The sequence below is a fragment of the Rhinolophus ferrumequinum genome, chromosome 2, assembly GCF_004115265.2.
Source record: "Rhinolophus ferrumequinum isolate MPI-CBG mRhiFer1 chromosome 2, mRhiFer1_v1.p, whole genome shotgun sequence".
Lineage (NCBI taxonomy): Eukaryota > Metazoa > Chordata > Mammalia > Chiroptera > Rhinolophidae > Rhinolophus > Rhinolophus ferrumequinum.
In genome coordinates, this window is record NC_046285.1 from 70,767,001 (window position 1) to 70,783,962 (window position 16,962).

Consider the following 16,962-nt stretch of genomic DNA (forward strand, 5'->3'; position numbering starts at 1 on the left):
GTTGTCTTGCATTTTAGTTTCTCGACTTAAATTCTGTATTGTGCTCATTTGCCTCGTGCACTCTGTCCTAAGCCAAGAGGGTCACTTCAGCCTGTATGCATGGAGTGGCAGAAGCAGGGGGCTCTTATTCCTTTCCCAGCTCCACCCCTTCCCTGGAGGCCCTTGAAATTTGGAAGGGCTCACTGTTTTAGTCAGCTCAGGCTGCTATAACAGACTACCCTAGACTAGGTGGCTTAAACAACAAATATTTGTTTCTCACAGTTCTGGAGGCTTGAAGCCCAAGATGAAGGTGCCAGCAGATTCAGGATTTAGTGAGAGCCCTCTTCCTAATTTGCACATGACACCTTCTTGGGGTAACCTCACACGAGGGGCAGAGAGAGATCTCTGGTCTCTCCATCTTCTTTAAGGGCACTAATCCCATCGTGTGGGCTCTACCCTCATCACCTCATATCTAAAACCTCATCACTTCCCAAGGCCCCACCTTCTAATACCATAACACTGAGGGTTAGAGCTTCAACATGATTTGGGGGAGGGGAGGACATAGACATTTACAGTAGTACCTCGGTTTTCAAACATCTCCGTTGACGAACATTTTGGTTTATGAACATCGTAAACCTGGAAGTAAATGCTTCGGTTTTCGAACATGACTCAGACATGGAACATGTCACACGGCTTCTGCTGAGTGCAAGATCCTGAGGCCTAGCTGTCGGCTGTTTTCGAACATTTTAGAACTCGTGGATTACGTTCGAAAACCGAGGTACCACTGTACTTTGTAGCACTGACGCCATGCCTTTGTGAGTATTTCTCAAAATAATCAAACTCTTTGTGACTCTTTCTCGCTGTGGTTTTGGGTGAGTTCCAACTGACTGCAGGCTCACACCATCACTGTGTGGCTATCAACTGTGTCGCTCCTCCCAAATCTGTATGTTGCAACCCTAATTCCCCTAATCCCCACTGTGATGATGTTTGGAGGTGAATCACTTGAGAGGTATTAAGGTTTGGATGAGGTCATGAGGATGGAGCCCCCATGCTGGCATTAGTGCCCTTATAGGAACACAGAGCTCTTCCCCGAGAACAGGCACGAGGGCGGCCGTGTGAGCACACAGTGAGAAGGCGGCCGTCCACAAGCTAGGAAGAGAGGCTTCACCCAAAATCAACCATGCTGGCACCTTGATCTTGGACTTCCAGCCTTCAGAAGTGTGAGAGTACATGTGTGCTGGTTAAACCGTGCCATCTATGGTGCTTTTTTTTTATAGCAGCCTAAGCTGACTGGAACACCAGATGACTTCAATTGTATGAAACCGAAAGGCACAGGGATGAGAACAAGATAATGAATGTGGTGATTCCTAAGGGGGTGCTTGATTTGTTTCTGAAAAACATGTTTTTGAACTTACAGAAGTTAGAAGTGAGTATTTTCCATCATGATATTGACTGTTGCATATGTATCTCAAAAAAATTGATTTTATTCTACAATAAAATAAAGTACAACTACAATTTCCCCCAAACTTTCCTTCAAACCATTTGTAAAAAGAAAAAAACCACTTTTTTCTTTTTATAAATTTTCTTAGCTCTTGAATTTCCTGATATATACTATATTTACATAAGAGAACTTTAATTTTCAGGCAGATACTTAAAAGGGCAGCTTTTAAAAGCATTTTTAGTGTTGTATTTATATATAAAACAAGTGAGTCAGCAGCATATTTTACAATATTTATTATAGGTTTTAATAAAAATTTAAAATGTTACTTATCCCTTTTAGCATGTGGGGACTCTAACAGTATCGTTATATGGAGATTCATTAAATGTAGAATCACTGTGTAGAATTCTGTATCCCATCAAATGATCCAACCTTTCTTTCTAAGAAGGTTGTGTGTTCTCTAGAGTTTTGATAAATAATACATTTATTTCACTGTTGGAAATTGTGCCTAATAGAGCTGAGATTTCTACCTGGTATCAAAGGTTTGCTCAGGCTGCATGTGTTCCTTGTGGGCTTGGGGCAGCAATATATTTATTAATACAGAACATCATATCCCATTATGTCAGCCACTCCTCCTCCACAATGAAACACTAAGTGGTGTCAAGTCATCCAAAAACACTCACCAAAGACATGCTGCTTATTAAATTTATCTGGAACTCTCACCCATACTAGTGCTGCATTCTACGCAGATGGGAAAACTGAGATTCTGTCTGGAAGTGACACTAAAATAATCTCACTCTGGGAAGAGAACTTTCATCAGAATCTCTTGGGTTATGTGTTAACAACACACATTCTCTGCCTCCAATCTGAGTTTCTGACATAGTAGGAATGGTCTTCGACTAGATCTGGAAATCTGGTTTAACAAGAATCCCGGGTGATTCTGATTTCACTGGTCCATTTTGAGAAACATGTAGTGGTGTTGGATACTGTACCTCGCCTAGAAATCACACAGCAGAAACTGTATTCTGAGCAAGATGGGCAAAGGCAAGACTCTGTAGCTGAGGAACTACTCTGTTTTCAATTAATTTTCTCTCTCCCCACGTACTTTAGGTGGCCCCACTCTTAGCTCTCCATGGGACTAGCTTACCAAGTTCTGCATATATTTAAAAATTTTTTTCTCCCTGCCTTCTATCCTATGTTAAACCTATTAAAGATGTTGTGAGTATCATGCCTAAGATGACAGCCAGGTATCTGATTAACTACCCCTGCAGAGGGGTTATGGCTGCCAACAGTGTAATGTGTGGTTCCCCTAGGCATATGCCCCTTTTAACAAAGGGCTCTAGGAATTAGGGATGTTCACCACAAGGGAGAAATCTCATGTACTAAACTCCTAGATGCCCTGGCAACACAATGGGGTAGGTAATTTTGGTCTGCTTGCCTCAACTCTTGGTGACTTTCCTTGTAAAATCAACTCTGTTCCTAACAATGTCCAGGATTTCCTTTGCAGACTTATGTAGAAGTTCAAGAGCACAAGATGGATCACAAAAGGCATTGAAAGTGTCATATCTTGTCTTCCAGCTTTGCTGGTTGGTGTTGATAGGATCAAATTGGAAAAAAATTGGCTAACGTCACCCCAATTCACCTGACCCTAATATAATACGGACTTGAGTCATAAAGCCAGCATGAGGATTTGCAGTGGGAAATATCTCTTTCCAGAGGGAAGCTGTTCAACCCACAGAGCAGTGACCCAGACTCAACACTTGCAGGATTTAGAATAAGAAACCACTAGTACTCTTTTCCCGGTGACCCAGCTCTCATCCTCCTGGAGGCCAGCACCATGCATATTAATTGTCTAGTAGAGCAGGAGGGATTGCAGAGTGGGTGACAAGGAGACCCAGAATAAATCTGGCCTGATTAAAAGAAATGGCTCTGCGCTCTGAATCTGGACCTACTACTCATTCGCTATGTGATCTCAGGCAAGTTATATCAACTCTTTAGCCTTAGTTTACTGTCTGTAAAACGGGAAGTACACTGACACATAGTAAACACTGTTCGTATTTCTATTATTATCATATCATCAATATTATTAGCTCTCCTGGAAAACGTTAAAAAACTAAATTTTGATGTTAGCCTACATCAGCCTCTCGTCTGGAGTAGAGGTAGAGTGGGAGAATTTCATGTATGTCTTTTTTAGCCAAGGAACATTCATACCTTTCTGAATTGGATAGAAGCTAAATTAAGGTATCTGTATTTGACTAATATGAAACATACTAAGGGTGATGCTTCCAATTTCCACAAAAAGCTCTTTGTATTTTTGTCTATTAGTCATTTTTAAAAAAAATTGTAGGTTAAGAGAAAAGTTAGCTGGTGCTACCTGCCACTATACCTTCAGTTATCACATCAACAGATTTCCATTCATTCACACAAAAACAATTATTGAACACTTATTATGTGCCAGGCACTGACTAGCATAGTTATACAGAATACAGTGGTGAATAAGAGAGACTGATTAAATATCTATATACCGAAAGGCACCAGACTTTCCGTTTTAGAATTCAGGACAGGACGAGAACTGGCTACCCCTGCCTCTAAACTTACATGTACGTGTCCATTCCAGATAAGTCTTACACAAAGCTTGAGGAACACTGTCAGGGATGCACAGAGCATGGCAAAGCTCAAGCACAGGTCAAAAGCTTGAAGTGTCAGGTGGTATTCTTCATAGTGTGGCGGGTCCACACAAACTGATGGGAATTTTGCATACGGAAAAGGAAAGGCAACTGCATAGCCAAGATAACTTGTCCCTGCAACTCCTGATAACGAGTAGAAGCAATATGGGCCGAGGAGAGCGGATTCCAAGGCTACTGCAAAATGAAGTGGACATCCCATAAGGTTCAGAATCACAAAGGTGAAACTAGCTTCCCACTGAAAAATAAAGCAGAAAAAAAGTGTTGTTACGTTGAGACCTACATTTTCCAAAAGCTTCTAGCAATATGAAGAAGGAAAGAGATGCCAGGTATTAATCTCTCCTCCTGGGAAATAAAGGAGAAATGGGTGACAACTTTTTCCATAGATCCTTGTGTTCTCCAGTCTACACTGTGGGAGAATAACATCAGCCAACTGGGGCAAAAATGAAATCAATTCTATTCAACAAATATTTATTTCTCTCCTATCACATGTTGAGAACAGTCTGGGACGGGAAAAGAGATGAGTAAACAGAATCCCAGCCTTATCCTAGGACCTTGCTAACAGGGTAGAGTCCATGGTCCACAGACATACCTGGCACATTGTTAGAAGTGTAGAAACTCAGGCCTCACCCAGATCTACTGAATCAGAATCTGCATTGTAACCAGATGCCCAGGTAATTCACACTTACTTTAACGTTTGAGGAGCACTGCTGTAGCCATGGGAGAAAGTTCTATAATCAAATCAAGGTATCATCCCATATTGTGGGATTACCTAGCTCAATACTATTGAAATTCAAGATATCATGACTTTTCATTTTTTAAGGGAAGAGATAACATTGGAAGGAGTTTCCAAATGAAGGAATTGAGACTTGAAAAACGCATCTGCTTATTAAAAGCAGAGGAGCCTATAGATCCATTTTTTTCAAGATGAGATCCAGGAGCACTAACACTGGCTCTGTTCCCTCACACACACTCCCCCGTTACCCCCCAAAAGTGACTTACAATAATCACAGGAACTTGTAGAAAATGTTTGGAGAGGGAATCAGATAAAAAATTTTCATTGAAAACAGTTTATTACTGAAATCCATCATAGTAAGGTATCAATTAGAAAGAATTCCGTTATAATTGGAAATTGTATTCTCTATGTTTCATCCTTAGCTAGTAGAGATTTGATCTTCAAACCCCCTCTACCATTCTCCTTGATTTTGTGGACAAAAAAAAGGGGGGGGGTTCTCTAATAAAACTGATAAGTCCAGTGACAGAAAGTAACCTCACAGGTTGCTCTGATCATAAATGCCTAACTGGGCAGGCCAATAGTCCCACCCTAGGCATCTTTAATAAAAGGTTTATCTTTGCCTTAAGCAAGTCTCGTCCATTGTTCTTGTGCATCTAGGTTAACACAGCTTTGAAATGCCTCTTTTCAGACCCCTCCTTCTAAATCATAACCATCCTCAAGAGAGCAAATAATCTTTATCCTGTAATCGAACCTCTGCCTTGCTTTCTCCCACCTCCATATAATCTTCCTTATATTCCCTCCTCGATTTCAAATGCCTAAACGAAACTGCAACACTGTTGCTCTGCAGCATTTGAGATCTTGCTTCCCAGCAATTGTCATCAGTTTTGGCTCAAACAAAATCTTACAAAAATTCTTTATAGGTTTGGGCGTTTCTTGCGGCGACAATGTCTACATATTTACCAAGTATCTCTGGGTCCAGTCTTTGTGAGCCAACAGTAGGAGTACACCAGCTGTGATGGCCTGTGAAAGGAAAATGGAAAAATAACATCCATGATAGAATGTAGCTCTGGAAAGAGTTCACTCTGTCTCGCAGTTTGACAACTTTATCATGAACTAGAAGAAACAGCAAATGGCTAAATAGATTTATGGCTCCATCTCCTCCGCTGTGATGACAATGAGGAAAAGAGGCCATCAGTGTCATAAAGGCATGATTTATACAAGCTTATTTTTTTATTTTTGGTGTCGTCTTTGCCATCACAATTATAACGTTCGCTACAGTAAGGTGTCACTGCAGTAAAGGTTTGGTTTTATAAACTTTGCCATATGTTTTATTTTGATTAAGTGTCTATTGTTCATCTTTCTTACAAATTGCTAAAATTGCACATGGGAGGAACTGGAATGGAAATGTGTCACAGAACCCTGAAAACCCGCCCGGCTGCAGCACTATCTTTTACGATTTGCTTTCTCTTGAAAAGCCTGCTGGTGGGATACAAATACGTGATCCCTGTTTCTCAAGTAACGAAGATTATCATTAGAATGAAGGCATGAGGGGGAGTTTATTGTCCTGGGTGCAGTGGTGTCCAGCTTTTGAAAAGAGAGTTCTTTATAGTCTCCGTTGAAGGAAAAAGGCCCAAAGTGCAGAATAAAAATAGTTAAACAAAGCAGGGAATGGTGTCACCAGAATTGAGCAACAGATAATGGGGGAAAAAAAATTCTGGGCTCATCTTTGATTCAGAACCGGGTCTGATAAAGGAGTGTGGCTATTGAGCCTGGGAATCACTTGTTCTCAACCCATAAATCATTTGTTCACAGTCAACAAATGTTCTGAGATTGAGAGAGAAAACCAGGAAGGGACCTGCCTGAAATAAGATATAGAATGAGGACAGGACTAAAGATAGGAGTACCGTTTAGGTTTCTGACAGAGAAATAAACATTTATTGTATGTGTAGAATCAACAAATTTAAGGGGGAAAAAAATCAGAGCTTTTACCAAGGTGGTTTTGTGGTATGCTGCTTTTGTAGCTGTGGGTCTGGCATATTTATTGTTTTGAGACCTAGCTTTTCATTTTCCTAGCACATTTTATGTTGAATGTTGGGTTTAGAGAATTTGTGAGAGAGGGGAAAAAGGGCGCGCACACGCACGCACACACGCACGCACACAACCACACACACGCACGCACGCACACGCACGCACGCACGCACGCACACACGCACGCACACACGCACGCACGCACACACGCACACACGCGCACACACGCACACACGCACACACGCACGCACGCACACAACCGCACGCACGCACGCACACACGCACGCACGCACGCACGCACGCACGCACACACGCACACACGCACACACACACGCACACACGCACGCACGCACACACACACGCACACACGCACGCACGCACGCACACACGCACGCACGCACACAACCACACACACGCACACGCACACACGCACGCACGCACGCACGCACACACGCACACACGCACACACACACGCACACACGCACGCACGCACACAACCACACACACGCACACGCACACACACACGCACGCACGCACACATGCACACACACTCATACAGAACTTCTCATGTAGCTAAGCCTGAAACTCCAGACTTGGCATCACCATACCATAAAACTCCCATGGATAAAAACAGAACCATCTGTAGTCAAGGGGTTGGCTTGATTCTGCAAGAAGAAAGTTTCCAAGGGACCCTCTGGAGGTTGAGCCAGCATAAATAGTACAACAAAACAGGAGAATTATTAACAGCAACTGTAACACTGCTGACTAAGCCTGGGGCCAGTCTACGCTTTCAGAGGCAAGGCGCTCAAATGACACGTCACTCCTGTATGAGAGAGAAACACCGAAGCAAAGGAGAAGCAAAGGAGATAAAAGCAGAGGAGACGCCCCTCTGCTGGTTTCACTCCAAGTAGATATCTAAGCTGACATTATCAGATGCTTAGATTCCAGGTTGCTGTAACTACTTTGGCATGAACTGTTTCTTTCCTTTCAAAAGTTGAAAAATGCTGCAGAATTGCAGTTGCCTGTTATTTCTGTTGAAGCTGCCAGCTTGAATTTTGCTTTGTTTACACAAAACTTTGAAAAAGAGGTTTCATGGAGCAGGCTGGCATATGAATGCCAGTAACTTGCTAAATCCACCCAGCATGATGGTGGCTCAGGAGCCCAGCACACCCCTCTTTACTGGTGCCCCCTCGCTGTGCATGGGAGACAGAGTGGGAGGTATTCCCCCAGGAGTCACAGTCTTCCCCTTCTCTTTCTTTGTAAAATTTTTGTTTTTAGATAGAGAGGGGAAAAGAATAAAAAAGGAGGAGATTTGAGGCTAGGAAAGAAAGGTCAAGTGGGTAAAAGGAAATTAGAGGGACGGATGTCTGAGAGGTACAAAGTTGGGCACAGCAGGGCAGTTGGGCTGGGAGGAAGGACAGAGAGGGGTGTGGGCTTGGGAAGGGTCTGAGTGTGGCAGGACGAGGCTCATTCCTGCTCTCCCCTCCCTCCGCTCTTCTGGACAGGCTGTCGACTGGCTGGCTCGATGGGCAGTTCCAGGGACAGTACTCGACTTTTGCAACAGTTGCTGCTAACACTCTGATTGCATGATAATTGTGAGCCCTCCCACTAAATCTTTAAATTGCTCAAGTAAAGGATGCAGTTCCCAGAAGCAGATGAATTGAAGGAAGCAGGGAGTAGTCACAACAGAAATAGAACCGTTTAGAGAAATCATTTTAATATGGGCTAATTTATTCAGTTGCAAACGTCTACTATGTGGGCCTACTATGAACAAGTGTGGGCCTACTATGAGCAAGGCGTGTAATAGTAGGCATTGTGAAGCTGGAAGAATGACAATACCAGTGAACGTTTATTGAGCACTTACTCTATGCCAGGTACTGTACTAAACACTTCACCTGTGTTCACTCACTATGACCCTCAGATGTAGATCTTCTGCTTTTAAAAATGAGGCACAGAGAGGTTAAATAAGATGAGTGAGCTCACCAAGTAATAATTATACAAATAATGGTTCCAACTCTCAATGGAATTTACAGTCCAGATATGAAAGCAATGCACGTATAAGAAAGTCCACAAAATTAGGCAAGAAGAATGAGTGCTTTCTGTGTGAGAAGAGCTCAGTGACAAGGTATCACCTCCAGGGGTAGCAATCACTGATGAAGGCACCATGGAGGAGAGTGGACCTGAAGTGGGTTTGAAGGATACATGTGATTTCAGTGGGCGATGGCTGAGGGAAGGGCGGTCTGCGCAGCAGAGCAGCAGGTGCAAAGGCGGGAAAGTAGTAGTCAGGCTTGGCAGACAGTGAGCGACGAGCCCATTGTAGGTTCTTGGCGAAGAAGAAGAGGAAATCAGGCTTGAAAGCCATGTGAGGCCAGGTTGCAGAAGGCCTCAAGATTCAGGCTAATATATCTGGGCTTTGGATAATGAAGCAACACTAAAGGTTTTTGAAGAAGGAGCTAGACTGACATAGCAGAGGTTTAGAAAGATGAGCCGGTGGTTGCATGCCTGCTGGATTGGAACGCAGGGAGGCCTAGAGGTCTCTGTGGGATCTTGGTCTTCAGACTTTTTTTTTTTAACCTCTACCCACCGTAAGAAATATAGTTTGCATCATGGTCAAGTTACATTTTTATATCTAAACAAAATAATAATATTACCCTTATTATGTGTGAGACACTCTAGTATTCTCTGTTCTATTCTATTCTTCTATTCTGATGCGATTCACGTTTTATACATGCTGTTAGCTATCCAGTAGATTGATTTTAGGACCCACTAATGGAGAGATTCCCACAGTTGGTCTAGGCGTAAAACCTGGGCAGCGGTGGGAAGACGTAAGGAGTTGGGTGGTGTGTACAATGATAATAAGAGAGAGGAAAGCAGAAGGATATGCCTCATAGGGAAAAGAAAACTTCCTTGGCAACTGATTATGAAACCAAGGATCCTCATAATTCTGATTTGATTGAAACTGTCATTTTAAAACAATCATTTTTTTCCTCCTTCTTCTCTCGGCATACTTTACTGACCTGCCCTTAGTCTCTCTTACCCTGATGGTCATTGACCCCTGAGGTGGCAGAAGACAATAGCCTGGTTCTGACTAATGGTCATAAGGTGTAAGCCTCTGGCAGGCTAACGATAACATCTAACATCGTGAAAATCTAAGTTATCTTTCAGCTCCTGGGCCATAAAGCGGGAGGACCCCTTGGCTACCTCTCCTTGAAACCAGTTCTGGACTCCAGAACTGACCTTAATACCTGAAGAAATGACGTGGAATCTAAAGAACAATATAAACAAACAAACAAAACAGAAGTAGAGTGGGATACAGAGAACAAACTGATGGTTGCCAGATGGGAGGGGGTTTGAGGGGCTTGGTGAAAAATGTGAAGGGATGAGGAAGTACAGATTGGTAGTTTCAAAATAGTCACAGGGATGTAAAGTACAGCATAGGGAATCTAGCTGGTGATATTGTAATAACTATGTATGGTGCCAGGTGGGTACCAGATTAATTGGGGGATCACTTCTTAAATTATATACATGTCTAACCACTATACTGTACACCTGAAACTAATATACAATAATATTGAATGTCAACTGTAATTGAAAAAAAAAAAAGACTTACAGAAATGATTTATTAACCTTATATCACCTCTGACCCACCAGCTCCTAACACAGCCCTGAACCCCTAATCCATGGTATCTTGTGATTTTGCTCTAAATAATCTGTAACCTACGTGCCATCAGAGAGTTGTGTCTTTCAGGACACAAGCTCACCCATCTCTGGATTGGCCAAGTCTAATAAACTAATTCCTTTCTTTACTTGAAATCCCTGATCATGCAAAATGTTTTTGGCCAGAGTGCTCAGGCAGAATGAACTTAATTGCTGGGCTTCAGTACCAATTGGCTGTGGTGGGGTGGGAGTGGTGCTGCGAGTGGGCTGGTTTAGGGCAGTGCAGCCCGAAGCTCAATCCTGGGACCAGCAGCAGTGGCGCCCTTGGGGACTTGTCAGACATGCTGTACCCCAGATTGACTGAATGAGAGTCTTCATTTCAACAAGATCCCCAGATGATTCGTATGCACATTCCGGTTTGAGAAGTCCTAACTAAGAGGAAAGGATTAAGTCAAATATCACTCCAAGGTTTGAAATTGGATTTAAAGACAAGAAAATCAGGAGAATACATTGTTGCTTTTGGTGGTAAGGTGATGAAGACGATGACATTGATGATGATGGTTCTTTGACAAGCTGAGCTTAAAGATGCTTAGGCTATCTAAGTAGAAAATTGACGATGAGGTGGTTGGAAATCACAGGACTGTGGAAGCTGTAAGAGGCTTGAGTGATGGTGAAATCAAGTCCCTTCTCTGACAGAGGAGAAACCGGGGGCTACACGGGTAGGTCTAGCCCCACCTTCCTCCCAGCTTCCAGTCTCTAAGCAGGGTTCTGGGCACAGCACTTTTGCTCACCATTGGTCACGTCACTGGACCCCTCCAGGCTTCAGATGTTGTGCAACTCACTGGACTTCAGTGTCTTCATCAGAGTTTGATCTACAAGCCAAGTTTTCCAGGATTAAAGTAGAGCTCAGTCCTTAAGGCGCTATAATCTCCATGCCGCATAGTTTCTGGCAGCTGATGCCTTTAAATAACTAGTTCAGAAATTCTAGGAAAAGTGCTTATCGTGTGGCTGGTAGAATAGGAGAGTCTGAGGATCAATATTTGTGAAGAATGTAGAAAGCCTTGAATGAAAGACACTGAACAAATACACAGCACTGTGCCACTTGTGAAAATCTATATCTTACAAGTCTCCAAAGAGATGTGGAGTCATTTGCACAAGGCAAGGTCAATATGATTGAAGTCTACAAATGATCTTTCCACCAGAGGAAGATACACTTTGCAGGCAAGTTGAGAAATGACTGGTAAGGAAGGTTGTGAAATGAGTCAGAGACCTTTTGAAGTTGACCCTGATCAGACAGAGCTGTGGTTCACTAGGAAACTCAGTAGGAAAAAAAAAAAAATCACATTTCAAATTTAAACTTGATCGAAAGAGTGAGCATTCTTATCGCTTTCCTCTTCTTGAGGATTTTTTTCCTGCTTTAGTATAAATACCAGCTTGACCTTCAGTCTTTGCAACCTAATCAGAGTTCAGCTATATAAGGAATTCTGTCCCACCAGCATGGAGAACATGGGATTTATTCACTTATTCAATGATGTTTATTGAACAATATTTATTGAACACCTAGTATGAGACTCACTCTGTTCCACAGTGCTGGAAATGTAGCTGTAAACAAAATAGGAAAAATCCCTGCCCTTGTACAATATACTTTAGAGGGAAAAACAAACAATAAATAAGTAAATTATACAGTATATTAGATGGTGATAAGGGCTACGGAGGGAAGAAAACAGAGCAGGGTATGAGAGACTGGCAATGCCAATTGTAGGGGAGGTTTGCAATTTTAAATAGGATAACGACGGAAAGCATCAGTGAGAAAACATTTGTTCAAAGAATTAAAGATGTTAGAGAATGAGCCATGTGTGGGAAGAGGCTTCAGGCAGAGAACAGGCAGTACAAAGGCACTGAGGCAGAAACACCTTGGCATATTTGAAAACAACAAGGAGTCAGCGTGATGGGAAAGAAATGAGCTAAGGGTGAGTTGTAGGAGATGAAGTCCAGGCGGTAACAGGATGGGGAACTCAGCAAGTCATCAGGGACTGGAATGGGAGAGTGTGTTAGGAGTGAAGGGATTAGGAACAGGAGTTTTGGACAGAGAGAGAGGGTGCCGACCAAAGGCATCCTACTAACTAGCACTTGTATAGGGCTTTAAAATCGCCAAAGCTCTATATCGCACAATGTTTATTCAAATAGTTTGCATTCTCTCTGAGCATCTTAGGGTTAGACAGTTTCACACGGGCTCTTTTTACCTGTAAAAGCCCCCATTTTATAGGCAAAGCAGTGGGGAACTGGCTGAGTGGGGGTCCTGCTCCTGACTACATACCAAGAACGTCCAAGTCGGGACCTAAACAAGGGCCCACCTCCCCAAGTCCCACCTCTCCGACTCCACTCCCCTACGCTGTCACTCTCAAAGTAAAACAGCCACCAACGAGCTACATGCTGGAGACATAGCGTATTATTTCTCTGGGTCTAATTGGAAAACAGATGTTTGTTCTACAACAAGCATACAAGTATTCAAATAATTTGTGAGGCTAATCAAACCACCAATATATCTGTTGACTATATTATGATAAACTTTGTGGGATAGGCAAAACATAAGAAGAAAGGGACACAAGTTTGGGTTATAATCATGGTTTTGTTAAACTTTGGATCAGTTTTGAAGTCAGAATTTTAAAAATTAAATAGCATAGAAAATATCAGTATTCATTTCATGTAGAAAGGTGTGGATTTGCGAAATTTTTGTTATATACATCTAGTTATTTGTATATATCCATATCTATTTGTTTATCTAGAGAAAAATATATGGATGTAATTATGTACATTCCAGATATAAAATGTTTTTCTTACTTTGGGTCGTCAACAGAAGGTTTAGGAGCTGCTCAACTAAGTGTAACTGCCATTTTTGCATTCTGGTAGATGTTAATAAACATTTCTTTGAATGAACAAACATATCGTTTTGGGTAGGTGTTGCGGAAAAGAGCAAAGGGCCAAGACTGGGGTGGTAGATATAAAAGAATGTATTTAAAAAGACAAGAAGAAAGAAAAACACCATCAAACGGTCTCCCAGTCAGATCCACAACCCCACCATCCAACTTGCTCCAATCTGCACACCAGCATTCAGACCCCATTGCACCGAGTTCTATTAATATCGAGAACTTGCTTTATTCTCCATTGTAACTCAAGCATGTAGTAGGCAATCAATACATATTTATTAAATAAATAAATTTAAATTATATTTCCGAGGGTGTCACTCTTAGGTAACATCTCAGTTAAAGTGTGATTTTTTTAAAAAGACTTAAAACGTTGCCCTTCCCGAGAGTGGTTACATTTTAATAGGAAATTCCTTAAAATCAAAAGGCTTCACAATTGAATTCTCTAGTCTTCAGTGGTGAATGTCAGGTAATAGCGGAAACAATGAGAGAAAGATTTATTGCATTTGCGGGACTCTAACTCCTCTTAAGTCATACCACCCCCAAGTCACCTATTCACAGGGCTAGCTGTGCTCACTTTTTTGATCCATGGAACTGAGGTACCAGTCAGAACCTTCACCTGTGCAAGCAGTCAATGAGCAGACATCGAGCACCTACTTGGTGCTGACTTGTGCTTGGCACATGAACACTTTCCTAGGGAACTGCGAAGTTAGTGAAGTCCATCACCCAGCTTCTTGAATTATTTTCAGGTCAAACAGTTGTGTGCAAACAAAAAGGAGGGAGAACTAAGATTTGGAGCTTGCAAATCTGGGTTGTGTAGAACACGTCAGCATTTCCAATGAAAGCGTTAGCCTGAGAATTATTTTACTTTGTTTTCCATTTTTAAATTATTTTTCATGGTTGATATTTTTTTTTTCTAAATTCAGATTTCAAGAGATTCTAATTTCTCAAACTATCAAGGTAACAAGATTAACATTAAATAACTTTAAAAGAATTTCTTGAATATTTCATTTCATTATAGAATACATAATATAAGAGGTACACACGATTAAATGATTTTTTTAATCCTATATTTAAAACACAACTGATAGAAATCAGTGTCTAAGGTAAATTCTGACTTTCTGTAGAATTTTGACTTTTTCATATTGTTGGAAAACTTTAGAAGGATATGTTATTCTGTTTCTTTTTTCTCTTCCTCCTTTCTGGATTCTCTCAACAAATGTAATAAAATATTTTCCTACCAAAGCTCCATTCCAGATGGGACAAGCATCCAGACACTCCAATCCCGTGAACCAAGCTTGTAAGAAAAGACTGGGAAGAAAGCAACAACTCCAGATAAAACACTGAGAGCCCCCAGAGTAATGAGAATCCGGCCAGCAGCCTGGTATAGGCCCTGCATTTTCCTCTGTGCCTTGGGTCCTTCCTTGGTCTCAACGATGTTCTGTTACCAAAACATGAGGGGATGTCAGGCCTCAACAAACAGAAGTTTCTTAGAGACAGTAGCCATGACACATGTGGACTGTTGATCTTCTTGGAAACAAGATTCTAATTTGTTTGACCTACGATAATAATGTGTAATGCAATAATCCTTGACATAGATTTGACAAAATAAATTCTCAGACTGATTTACTTCAGAGAGAGAGAGAAAGAAAGAGAGAGAGAGAGACAGAGAGAGAGAGAGAAATCATGCCTCGTTTTGGATTACGGCCTTCATTCCCTTCATTCTACCCTGTTGTGGGCAGTGACCACTTCCTGGTTTAATTAGATTCAAAGGCTTGCTGACTGAGCTAATTGTTTCTCAGCTCAACCTGCTTGGTGGTTCCAGCATAAAGCCAACATCCTTTGTGCACAATAGACCTACATTCCCAGCACAATTTCCCACAAAACAAAGAAAAATAAGCACTCTGATCACTTTTTATTACATTTCATTTAAATGGTTCAAAGCAAAATAAGGCCTCTCCCCCTTCAAGCTGAACTCTACTACAATTATTTTTGCATTTTTATAAAGATCTTTGATATGACTTATCCCCAAATAAGCATAAGGTTCATTTTGGAGTTCTGCATTATTTTCATTAAATCACCTTCACCTGAGTGATTTTATTAGTAACTCAATTATCATGTAAAATGAAAAGATCGAAATGTATGCAGTTGTAAAATAAACTTTAAGGGATAATTTATTAGCTGAATAAAATACTGATCTCCATTTATTCTTGAATGGTAATTCAAATTTTAGACGTCTCATGTACATTTAAGCAATTGCAAATTCATCTCTTAATCGCCCATGCATTTGAGAAAGCAGTGCATATTTGCTTTTGACTGATAGGACATGTTTCTTCCAAGATAATATCTTGAAAACACAGACTACTTCCTGAAGCTATCCGAATAATTTTCCTATTCAATATTAATATCTTTTTCCATTTATAAAATGATGAAAACTAATTTTTATGGATGAAAATGCAGTGGTTTAGAACATAGATTTTGATATTAGACACAGTTAAAAACCTGTTCTTGTTTCACTATCTACCACATTTGAGTCCTGGGACAAAATCAAGTTATTTATCTTTCTGGGTTTGTTTCTTCATATGAGAAATGGAAATAAAATTAGTGTTTATCTTACCAGGTTGTGATTGAGAGGATTAAATGAGACAATACAAGTAAATTCCTTGGCATTGAGCTCCGCCTGGCAAAGACCATAGTTACCAGTTCTTATGTTGGAATATTTCATCTTTGGCGTTGTTTCAGCATGGGACAGAGGCACAGTCATTATTGTTGCTTGTATCCCGTTATCTTAAAAACATTAGGTTTGACTCTTCCTGATCAATTTGGCAAAAGCTCCCAAAGGATCCTCCCATGTGTGGTGAGGAGAGAAGCTTCTTTATGATTCTCTGCTTTTTTTCTCTTTGTTTTCTTGTCTTTCATAGCCATTCTACAGTGTGACCAGATTTTGAAGCAGTTGCATTCCTGGATATACAGAATCTTGGAAACCAGCTCAGGTTTTCTGCTGTAGCTGTTATTTCTCATCTTCTCTTAACACTGTGGGAAGATATTGTCTGATTTTTTCCCTAATGCCACTAGATAGGTTCCACAAGGGCGGAAACCTTCCAAGCCTTATACATCCCCTAGACGTATAAGACATTTCCAACACCTAGAATTGTGTGTCTGACCCAGGGTAGTATACATTTGTTGAATTAGTTAATTAATGCATCAGACTTTCCAGCTATACATTTGGGTCCCCAGGGGTCTGCCAAGCACGGATCTATCTTTGTATGTTCCCCATTGCCAGGGTGTGCTAAAGCTAGTATGTTCCCCTGTTACAGAGGGAAGGGGTCTGGACTGAAGAAAGACTCATTTATGTTAGTGTTTGGTTTGAGCTGTTTTGACTTTTTCCTTTACTTTTATCTCAAGGTTATAGCTACATGGTATGTCAATATACTGTGGGTCAGATCATTCTGTTTGCATGTTTGGAAAATAAAGGCTGTTGAAATCCTCGTGTTAAACAGTACAGAGATGGCAAAC

General features: G+C 41.3%; 1 protein-coding gene across 1 annotated transcript; it reads right to left on the bottom strand.

Annotated features, from left to right (window-relative positions):
* Positions 1-1,753: 1,753 nt before the first annotated feature.
* TMEM212 (transmembrane protein 212) lies at positions 1,754-14,845 on the bottom strand. Its single transcript, XM_033121494.1, is given in 4 exon segments — positions 1,754-4,339; positions 5,798-5,857; positions 14,688-14,743; positions 14,746-14,845. Coding segments are annotated over 4 exon segments (621 nt in total). The 3' UTR covers positions 1,754-3,934.
* Positions 14,846-16,962: the final 2,117 nt, after the last annotated feature.